Source organism: Marmota marmota, unplaced genomic scaffold, assembly GCF_001458135.2.
Source record: "Marmota marmota marmota unplaced genomic scaffold, marMar, whole genome shotgun sequence".
Lineage (NCBI taxonomy): Eukaryota > Metazoa > Chordata > Mammalia > Rodentia > Sciuridae > Marmota > Marmota marmota.
The window spans coordinates 5,524,859-5,535,613 of record NW_026000242.1 but is presented as its reverse complement, the minus strand read 5'-3'; the positions used below and the strand labels follow the sequence as shown (position 1 = coordinate 5,535,613).

At 55.0% G+C, this 10,755-nt stretch overlaps 1 protein-coding gene and 1 long non-coding RNA gene across 19 annotated transcripts in view; one reads left to right on the top strand and one right to left on the bottom strand.

Moving 5' to 3' along the window:
• LOC125613967 overlaps positions 1–121 on the bottom strand; it is a 24,402-nt gene extending 24,281 nt beyond the window's left edge. The window contains exon 1 of the long non-coding RNA XR_007344599.1: positions 14–121. This is a non-coding gene — a long non-coding RNA (uncharacterized LOC125613967). The remainder of the gene's footprint in view (positions 1–13) is intronic.
• Phldb1 (pleckstrin homology like domain family B member 1) overlaps positions 1–10,755 on the top strand; it is a 47,265-nt gene that overhangs the window by 25,557 nt on the left and 10,953 nt on the right. For 6 of the 18 annotated variants that reach the window (XM_048795951.1, XM_048795953.1, XM_048795949.1 and 3 more), the window contains 11 exons: positions 388–543; positions 3,690–3,800; positions 3,959–4,048; positions 4,558–4,701; positions 6,254–6,421; positions 6,846–6,986; positions 8,526–8,666; positions 8,793–8,895; positions 9,344–9,388; positions 10,040–10,334; positions 10,414–10,504. In XM_048795951.1, the coding sequence (XP_048651908.1) occupies positions 388–543; positions 3,690–3,800; positions 3,959–4,048; positions 4,558–4,701; positions 6,254–6,421; positions 6,846–6,986; positions 8,526–8,666; positions 8,793–8,895; positions 9,344–9,388; positions 10,040–10,334; positions 10,414–10,504 (1,485 nt within the window). Of the gene's footprint in view, positions 1–387; positions 544–3,689; positions 3,801–3,958; positions 4,049–4,557; positions 4,702–6,253; positions 6,422–6,845; positions 6,987–8,525; positions 8,667–8,792; positions 8,896–9,343; positions 9,389–9,674; positions 10,335–10,413; positions 10,505–10,755 lie in introns of those variants that run through there. The other 12 variants (XM_048795960.1, XM_048795962.1, XM_048795964.1 and 9 more) reach the window with 8 other exon arrangements.

Here is a 10,755-nt window from a genome sequence, read left to right as displayed (position 1 = left end):
GTGTATAAGAGACAGAACAGTTACAGGAGCAGCTGAGAAGGGTCAGTTCCACCAGCCCCCTCCCCCGGCCCCCGCGGGCCACCGCCCAGACAGAAGAGAGGAGAGCAGTGGGACGGGACCGTCTGGCCCCTGCAGTACCTGCCGGACACCAGGGTCTGTGCTGTGGCTTGGAGGGGACCGGCAAGGTTGGGGGGATCAGAGCTCCAGGCTGTGATGCCCGCTAAAGGCGCACAGTCGAACAAGAGAAGAGGGAGTTGGGTGGGGGCAGGTGCCTTCCCCAGTTTTCCCGGGTGCAGCCCCCCAAACCCACACCTCTGTGGCCTGGCCTTCCTGGCCCAGAGTGGCGTTGTGAGCACCACCCAATTCCCGATGTTGCTGTCGTTGAAGGAGGCAGAGGCCCTGGAGACGGAGACAAAGCTCTTTGAAGACTTGGAGTTCCAGCAGCTGGAGCGCGAGAGCCGCGTGGAGGAGGAGCGCGAGTTGGCGGGCCAGGGGCTGCTGCGGAGCAAGGCCGAGCTGCTGCGCAGTGTCGCCCAGAGGAAGGTGTGTCCCGTCCACTCCTGCTAAGGGCGGCCCGTGGGGAAGGGGGCTGGAGGCCAGTAACCTGCGTTAAAATCGAAGTTGGTGATGTAATGAGAGTTAACTTCACTTTTGAGGCCTCATTTCCCTGTCTGTAGTATTAGAAGTATAACAAGATTCTATGAGAATTAGAATGTAGAGGCAGAACAGGACATGATGGTAGAAAGTGCTCAACAAAGGATGGCTAAAATTAAGCTCTGACTCCCCTCAGTCTTCCAGTAGAAAGTGGAGTGGGCTCACCTTGAGAGTTGGGCACTGATTGGTCAGAGAAGTAAAAGATGGTGGCCCAAGCCTGTAATCCCAGCCACTTAGAGGCCAGGCCGAGGCAGGAGGATCAAAAATCCAAGACCTGCCTTTGAAACTTGGTGAGACCCTGTCTCAAAATAAAAAAAAATAGAAAGGGCTGGAATGTAGCTCAGTGGCGGAGTGCCCCTGGGCTCAATCCCTAGTACCTCCCCCCCACAAAAAGAGAAAGAAGAAGAAGAAGAAGAAAAGAAAGATGAAGTGGAAGAGGAAGAGGCTTGCTCCTGTCATTATTTATTTATTTTAGTTTTTGGGCATTGAACCCAGGGCCCCTCCTTCATGCATGCTAAGCACATACTCTACCACTATCCCCAGTCCTGCCCTTGCCCTTGTAAGGCTGGGACACATATAGAGATCTATGATCTGAATATTAGAGCTAGCTGGGGCCCTAAGATAGGCATCTTCTAGATTCCATTTCTGGTTCAGGCTCCACATGGCTGAGCTATAAATCAAGGGGATTGAGTATTGTGTTCTGGTGGGTTCTGCTGCACTAGTGCTCTGATAATCTGCTTTTGATCTCAGCCAGACCAGGCACAAATGGTGACAGGATGATGGGCAGGTGTGTGTTAGGCTGAGGCAGGGGAGGGAATGGAGAAGATAGCCCAGGTGGTTCACATGCTCTTGGCTGAGCCTCAAGCTTGTGCATCCATATACAAGCATTGCAGTTTGCCTGGCTGAAATGAGTGTGGAAGGTAAGGATGCAGATCTGGGGAACAGTGTCCAAAAGTGGTAAGTTGGGGGACTTGCTGGTTTGGTGGCAAAAGTGGAGCTGCTGGACCTCCCAAGTCCAGAGAGTCCATGCTTTCTTCCCAGAGCTGCATCCACTTTCCAATGTAAGGCTGATGCAAGGAAAGAAGAAAACTGGCATTTCCCAAGCCCATGGGTGTGTGCCAGGGACCCTACCAGGAGGCCTCCTTGCTGTCCTTAGGTCATCTCACAGGTGCTCTTATTCTCTTTTTATAGACAAGGAAACTAGGACCTGCAGAAGCCAAGTTTGTCCAAAGCCTCCCATCTATGGATTTCAGAGTTAGAGTTGGAACCCAGGCCAGCTTGGTCCACAATCCATGTTTCTTGTACTGTGGCCCCCAGGGTCTAAGGGCTGGCACTTCTTCAGCCTCTTTTTCTTTCCTCCTAGAGGAAGTGCAGCAAAGAGCCTTAGATCAACTGATCTTGTGCCTTTGAAGCCCTAGTGGATGTGAGCTCAGGAAGTCTGGGAGGGGTCAGTGGTAGTGGGCTCTACTTCATTCCTCTCCACGCCCACCATGGCCTCTGGGTGCCCTCAACCATTGAGGCCCTGGGGGTCACATTCTTCCCCATGCTCCTCCTGGTGAGCCTTGCCTAACCTTCATCCTGGGCTCCCAGTGTCTCACCCCAGGCTGTGTCTGCCCTGGAGCTCTGTGCTTCTCTGTCTACTCTGGTTCAGAGCGGTTGAAAGTACTGGCCTTGGAATCCAACAGATCTGGTTCTAGCTATACCACTTACTAACCAAACGATGTTTGCTCCTAAATATGTCTGTTTTCACTTATGAAATGGGCATAAGAACACTTGCCTCATAAGATTAAAATGAGGTAACAAATGCAAAACATTTAGCAGAGTTCCTGGCTCCTACTAGATTTTCGGTAAATGGCACTCCTGCTGAGGGACTGCCTGGCCTGCTGCAGCACTGACTTGGGCTGACTCCAGGTTAGAGAGTCATGCCTTCCTCTCCCATGTGTTGCTCTGAAGATGCTTTAAGAACTTCTCTTCCAGAAAACCCTCCTGGGAATAACCCAGCCCATTGTCCCTAGCCCTCATGCTTCCCCCTCACTAGTGTCTTTTCATTTCCTTTCAGCACATGATTGTTGAGTGAGGCACTGTGCTAAGCCCTGTTGGGGTTATAGAGATGGAAAAGACACTGGTCCTGCCCTTGGATCTTATAGTTAGCCGGGGCTGGTGGTGGAGACAGATGTATTCACAAATAGCAATAGGATAAGAAGGGCAGTGAGGTGGAATCATATGAGCACAGAGAAGGGAGCAAAGAAATTGGTGATCAAGGAAGGCTTGTGGTGGGGTAGCATTTGTTCTGGGAGGATGAGGAGACTCAGGATGAGTGTACAAACCCCAGACAGCCCTCCTGGACTGAGGAAGGCCTGAGTCCAGAGGTGCAGAGCTAGGTATACAGCATGCCGAGCTAGGGGTACAGAGGGCCAAGCAGGCAGGGAACTGTAAAGGGTGGGACTGGTTGCCAGGTAAGGAGTTTGTGCTGTAGCCTATGGGTAATGAGAAACCACTGTAAGATTTTGAGGAAAGAGGTAGTATGACCTTAGTTGTGGATTTAAAAAAAAAAAAAAGAATTCAAGTAATATATATTATTTTTAGAAAGATTAGAAAACTCAGATAAAGCCAGAGACCATTTTAGGAAGACATTTTGTGACAATGTAGAATAGATCAGAAATTTGAGAGTGGAAGCAGGAGGTTGGTAAGAGGACCCAGCTGGGTGGTGGCTGTGGGTGCATGAGGCAGGGAGCTATTCAGTGTCTCTAGGCTTCAGGACCCATTGGCTATGGTGTGAGGGAAGGGAGATTTGGGGATCTGGGTTCTGGTGGTAATGCCTGGTGGCACAGTGTCACTGGTTGAGGGAGGGAGGAGCAGAGATGGAGCTGGCCATGGCAGCCAGGTCTTCCTGGGTTGAGTCAAGGCCAAGGTGAAGAGGTGGTTGATTCCCTTCATTGGAGCCTGGGGTCTCTGGGCAGGAGAGAGTCAGCCATTCCTCACCTTGGGCTCAGCCCCATCTTCCCAGGGCCTGACTAATCACCCCATCTCCTTAGGAGCGCCTGGCCGTCCTGGACAGTCAAGCTGGGCAGATCCGGGCCCAGGCTGTGCAGGAGTCGGAGCGCCTGGCCCGGGACAAGAATGCATCCCTGCAGCTGCTGCAGAAGGTAGCTCCTTGGGTTGGGTTGGGCTTGGGAGTAGGGTGAGTGCAGGGAGCACAGAGGGCTGGGGTGGACCTTTGCCAGCATTGAGCCCCAGTCACAGAGTACTCCCTCTATCACCCTTGCTCCCTCTTTCCTCTGACTCTGCCACTTGGGGCTCACAGGAAAAGGAGAAACTGACTGTGCTGGAAAGAAGGTACCACTCACTCACGGGGGGCAGGCCTTTCCCGAAGACCACCTCGACCCTCAAAGAGGTAACATTGTTGGGTCAGCTCCTAGCTTCTGGTCAAGGGAGGGGTCCTGGGAGGCCTGGAGCAACATGTGCCACCTTCACCCCAATGACATCTTCCTGAATGGAGAGATTTGAGGAGTTCCCTGAGGGATTGGCTCTCTGTGGCCACCAACTTGCTTCCTATTAGTTGCTTTCAGGAGTCATCAATCTCATCATTTTGGGGGCTGAATGTATGTGAGGGTTTGGTGGGGTACGGGCTGTGTGGACTTATCTCAAGGGGCAGGGTAGGGATCAAGGGGTCCTGATGCTGGGGTTCCCTAGGCTGTAGTCTGGAGACAGGCTTTCATCTCAGAAGTGGGCATTGAGGCCCCTCAAGCAGTTCTTTCCCCATCTGTACATGCTGTGTGTGAAGTACACCTAGGATAGGTTTCCCGACCTCTCTCCAGCCTTCCTGTCTCTTTCATTGCACAAGCAGTTTAGGCCTGAGTGGGCTGACTGGGCTGAGCCCCTCACCATGTACCCTCTCTGTAGGCTCAGCTGCTCATCTCCAAATCCTCAGAGATGGGGCTGGGGACCAAGGCTCTGGGCCCATTCCCGGGGTCTTCTCAGGCTGGGGTCTCCTCTGTCTCCTTCACCCCGTCTGCTTCCACTCCACTCTGCCCCAAAGCACAAGAGGTAATTGCAGCTAACTGCCTGCTCTTCTTTGCCCGCTGCCTTGTCTGCGTGCCCACTGAGCTCCTGCCTACAGCTCCTCCCAAGGGCCCAGCTGAAGGGCGTGTGATGACTATCCTTTCGCTGGGCAGAGTGTGGGAGTTTGTGTGAGTGTGCTATTCTGTCGTCACAGAGTGCCTGATCAGCCTTTGCAAAATGAGAACATTGATTTGCATATTAAATTTGCATGTATTCTGCATGCCACTCATCAGTTTTCACAATACACTGGACACTCTGGCTCATTTTCCCTTTAAGTTACCCCAGAGGACAGTCTGGCTGTGGAGCTCATCCTGCGTGGGTGCCCTGCATAGGGCAGGCCAAGGAATCTATGCTTTGATCCAGCATATATTGTGGGTGCCTGCTGTGCCTCCAGCACATAGATGAGCTCAGGTTCTAAGTTCTAAGTATGATTGTCCTTGTCCCCCAACTCAGTCAAGTGTGCCAACATCTTTGCAAGTACTTACCCTAGGCAGTGGGCCCATATTCTTGCCAGGGCTCTTAGTTGCTCTTTCTCAGAGGTTGCCTTCTGAGGCCCTAGTGGGGTCTCCACTTACTCACTCTTTTCCAATTCTACCCTGGTGAATGGGGTGTGAGGGGCCCTGGGGAACAGTGTGCCCCGTGTTCGATGCTGCATGTGTGTGCCCCACTGGGGATGCTCAGCGGTTAAGATGGGTAGGGTTTCTAGGAACTGGGTGCTGCTCCTTGTGGGCTTTTGGAAGATCTTCTCTGAGCTTATTCACCTGCCTTAGCCAGGACTCAGGGATGGGCCTTTAGGATATTCTGGAGGCAGTGACTAAATGCCAGTTTGGTCCCAAAGTGGAGGTCAGGAGGAGCCTTCAGTAGTCAGGCCTCTCCAAGTCTCTTCACTCTCAAAGCCCTCGGTGGCTAACGTGAGCATCCTACTCCTGCTCTGGGCTCTGTTTTGACATGGAGTGATGGCTCTGTGCCTGGCATGGAACGTGGGATGCTAGAGACCTGGTTCAATCCTGTTAACCTTTTTTCTGCCCCCCCCCCATCGCCCCCTCGGGCATCCTAGGAGTATGTGAGCCTGGCAGAGGTTTTCCAGCTGTGCTTCCGCTTGGACCCTTATGCTTCTGCCACCTCCCCCAGCGTGCTCACACAGCCCCTGCCTGACAGTGAGGTACCAGCCACCGAGTGTGCCCATCTGTGCCCAAGGGCCTCCTTGTGGATGCCCTCCATTTCCCCTTGGGCCTGGGTGGGGGTGGAGGAACAGCAGGGTCTGTCTTCAGCAATGAGGGAGAAGGACATTGGCACAGCGGGGTCAAGACTGGTTCCCTTTCTCCCTTGAGCCTAGGGAGCTGTTCTCAGCTCCTGATGGCCCCAAGAGGAGCGGGCCTTCTGCTCTGGGAAGGCATCCTGCCCAGGGACTCTGGCCGTCCTGGGCTGGACTCTGCTCTGTGCTTCCTCCCTTTCCCTCCCCTGTGGGAAGGGCGTCTCTTGGGTTCCAGTTCCATTAACCTCTTATATTCCCTTCTGCATCTGGCCTTCCCCCAAGTACGTGACGCTTGAGCAGCTAAAGGTGCTGTGGGGCACCTCACCCACACCCCCAGCCCCCGCGCCGGGCCTGCCTCCCTGGGCCTCTGCCTCTCGGGACCTGGTTCCCGCCACCTGCCTTCCTCCCGCGCTGCCCTCCTCCTTCGCTTCCATCACGCCTTCACCCAAGGTCGGTGGTCTGTGTGTTCTTGCTGCCCCACCATGGCTGGCTGGCTGTTTGTGTGTGTGCCACCCTTGTTTGCCGGCCTTGGCCCTGGGCTGGCCCTAGGGGAGTGCTTGCACAGTGCCTGAGGGCTGGCTGGCTGGCTGGCTGGCAGGTGAGGGTCTGTGCTCTGGGAGCTGTCCCCTGTTTCTCTTTGCCCTTTTAAAGCCAACTGTCATCTCACTGTTTTTCTCTTCCTTTTCTTTATGCTCTCCTTTCTCCCTCCCTCCCTCCCTTCCTTTCTTCCCTCACCTCCTTGTCCATCTCTCCCTCCTGACCCTCCTTTATCCTCCCTCCCATCCTCTCCTCCCTGCACCCTTTTCCTCCCATCACCTTTCCCCTCCTGTCCGGGCCCTTCCTCTTCATCCCCACCCTCCACTTGCCCCTTCAGATGGAGAAGCTGCTGCTCCCTGCTGTAGACTTAGAGCAGTGGTACCAGGAACTGATGGCCGGGTTGGGGACTGGTCCCACTGCAGCCTCCCCTCGCTCCTCCCCCCCGCCTCTGCCCGCCAAAGCTTCCCGTCAACTGCAGGTAACCTCCTCACCATCTAGCCTTCCAAGTCTTGCTCCTGTCTACACTGAGTCCTCCTGCTAATCCCTCAGCCACACAGTGCATTCTGGGTAGTGGGTCATCCCAGCCTGGCAAGGAGGGCCTCTGGGCCCTGAGAGAGCAATGAGGGTCTCTCTGTGGGCAGCTATCTTGGTGTTTAGGACAGCTGGAGGATGAGCCTCCTAAGTCCTAGGGTGACATGATGAAAGGGGGTGGAAGGGGCTTCTCCCCAGAGCTTTCCTCCCAGTATGGGGGCCATACTCTTGGGCCTGTTGCAGCTAGAACCAGTGTGTCCTTGGAGAACAGTCAGTATTTTGTTCTCCTGATTTCTCAGGAGTGACACTGGGGGACAGAAAAGAAGGGGACATCCCCTTCTGAAGTTGCATTCCCAGACACATGCCCCAGCCTCAGAGTTGCCACAGAGGGCAGGGCCTTCCTGAGCCTGCAGCAAGCTGGTGACCATGGGGCAGGGTGATAGGCAGTCTCCTCCCTAAGCTTTGCCCTACCACCTGCTGCCCTGCCTGAGATTTCCACCATTCAGTATTCATTCTTGAGTAAAGGCACTGTACCTCTAAGGCTGAGACCTGGGGATTGAACACAGGGACACTTAACCACTGAGCCACATTCCCAACTCTTTTTTTATGTTTCAAGACAGGGTCTCACTAAATCCTTAGGGCCTCACTGAGTTACTGAGGCTGGCCTTGAGCTTGCAAACCTCCTGCCTCAGCCCCCTGAATTGCTAGGATTACATGTGTTGGCATATGTAATCCATATCTGGCTCCGTGTTCCTTTTGAGAAGTTGGTTCATAGAACATCTGTGGTACCTCTCCTGTGTCCAGCTGCCTTGAGACTCTGACATGTTCTCATTCATTTAATTACCCCCGCAGGCCTTTGAGGTGTTGTTAACTCTCACTTTTCACCTTTGAGATGATGTTAACTCTCATTTTACGGATCAAACACTGGGGCATGGAGAAGATGAATGTTCTTGCCAAGGTGACATGGCTAGAAAGTTGCAGAGAGTCAGGTCTCTTGACTCCAAAGATCATATTCTCTGTGTTAGTGTAGCAAGAGAGCTTGGCAGTTATTTAGTCTAGAGCTGCCCCTTCCTTTTGCAGATAAGGAAGCCAAGGCCCGGAGTCCAGAGGTGCATGGCCTGAGGTCACACAGCCTGTTAGTGCAGAGCTAGGACTGGAAGGACACTGGTCTCCAGTTGGTGTCCTAGGCAGATCTGCCTGACTGACATGGACTCCTTGCATGGGTCAATTTACAGTTCCTTTCTCAGACCCAGGGTTGAGCCAAGGATTGGCCTTGGAATAAATGGTCTGCGAAGGAGGCCTGGCAGCTGCAGAGAGCCTCTCCCTACTGGCCTGGCTGAGGAAGCTCAAGCTCTTGTTAGCTGGAGCCAGAAGGTCTCAGAGGCCCGGTGCCAGGCAATACCTGAGATCACAGCCTGCCTAGGTTACAAGGGGGTGTGACCAGTGGGGGAGCCCGAGGTCACAGAGCAGTGTCTTTTCCCTCCAGGTTTACCGTTCCAAGATGGATGGTGAGGCCACCAGTCCCTTGCCCCGGACTCGCAGTGGCCCCCTCCCCTCCTCTTCTGGCTCTTCCTCCTCGTCCTCACAGCTCAGCGTGGCTACTCTGGGCCGTAGCCCTTCTCCAAAGGTCTGAGGACAGGGTGGTGGGAAAATGGAGACTGCCATGTTGGGGAGAGGCCAAGACCACCCATGCAGGACTTGGGGGTGAGGTGGGGTGCTGAGCCCCCGTGACGGCCCTCTGTTCCCTCTGTAGAGTGCTCTGCTCACCCAGAATGGCACTGGCAGCCTTCCCCGCAACCTGGCAGCCACATTGCAGGACATTGAGACCAAGCGCCAACTGGCTCTGCAGCAGAAGGGTGAGTGGCCATGGTGCCAGCCCCACTGCTTCCTGGGGGACCCCCCTCCCCACCTTTCACAGGCTGTTTTTCCTTCACTGGGTTCTGGGCAAGAGCAGAAAGGATTTTGATTAGGTGCCTAAGGAAGAGCATCACTGGATATTAAGAAGACTCCAGAACAGGGGACAAAGGGTCTAGGGGGTTGTGACATCTTCTCTCCTAGAGAGTCCAGCCAATAAGGGAAGTGTTTGTTGACCTAAGTAGGTCTAGACATTGCCCTGTCTGGAGGCAGGGGGATGGATTGGAAGACCTCCAGAATGGTTCCCTGAGACATTGGCTCCGGGGACCCAGGAGTCCCTGTTGCTCGTTTGCATTTTGGTTGTTTTGAAAAGCCCATGTCTATGCCTCTCTCTCCTCTCACCCCCTGTGTCTCTCTTCCGTACCCTCTGCCTGGGGTTCCCCACATCAGTCGAGTTGCTTCCTGCCGAGCCCCTCACAACTGACGACCCAGCAGGTAGAGCGTTGGTCACTGAGGGCATTGCTTTGGCCAGGCAACCCCCGCCCCAGCATCAGCATGATGTGTCCTGCCCAGGGCCCTGCTGCCTATAGGCAGGCTCCCAGGCCGAGCTGGTCTGGGTGCCCCCTGGCCTTGCCCCTTTAGCTCACCCAGGCTGCCCTCAGCTCTGCTCCTTGTCTCTGGTGCCTTCTGTCCTGCTCTTGCTCTTGCTTCTGCGTTGCAGGGGGCTGCATTGGCAACCCAATACTCCAACAGCGTCCGTGTCTCCTTCCTCCCCTGGCAGGCAGTGGGTGCATGTGTCCTGTTCCCCTGATCAGGCCTTGGTTGTAAGCTGCAGCCAGCTGGCCATCGTGCTGCCAGGGTACCACCTGGACAAGTTTCATGCCCTGTGTGGGCTCGGGATGCTGAAAGGATGGTGAAACCAGACTGTGCACTGTGGCCAGTTGTGCAGGCAGCGAAGCCTGGGCAGGGTTGCTTGTCTGGAGCTGTTGGGGCTTCAGGGAAGCTGGTGCTGGGAGAGGGCTGCCCTGTGTTAACCTGTCCCTGCTCGCCTCCTCCCTCTGTCTGTGATGATTTGTGATGATGCTAATATCTCCTCTCCTGGTTGGGTGGGTAGCCCACTGTGACTCTCACCTGTCTCTCCTGCAGGGCAGCAGGTGATCGAGGAGCAGCGGCGGCGGCTGGCTGAGCTGAAGCAGAAAGCGGCGGCGGAGGCGCAGTGCCAGTGGGATGCCCTGCATGGGGCAGTGCCCTTCCAGGCAGGCCCCTCGGGCTACCCCCCACTCATGCACCACTCCATCCTGCACCACCTGCCAGCCGGGCGGGAGCGTGGGGACGAGGGTGAGCACGCTTATGACACACTGAGCCTGGAGAGCTCGGACAGCATGGAGACCAGCATCTCCACTGGGGGCAATTCGGCCTGCTCTCCTGACAACATGTCCAGGTACCTCCGCGCCAGGCCCACCACCTCCGCCATGTCCCCTTGGCTCATTGATGCAGCCTCTCTTCCTTCTCCCTCCCAGTGCCAGTGGTCTGGACGCAGGCAAGATTGAGGAGATGGAGAAGATGCTAAAAGAAGCTCATGCAGAGAAGAGCCGGCTCATGGAGTCTAGGGTGAGGCTAACTTGGGCCAAGAGGCAGAAGGCAGTGGGGCCCAGAGCTGCCCTCCGCCTGCCAAGGGCCTGTGCTCTGTCCCAAGCCCTTTCACCCCATTAAGTGCCCATTGTTCCCTTGGGAATAGAGTGTTTAAAAAGTCTGTGTTCCTCAAATGGGCACAGGAGGTTTGTCCAGGATGTAGCCTCACAGCTCTTCAGCATGGGGAAGGCAGCACAGCGACCCTGTCCAGCGTGCATTTCTTGAATGGG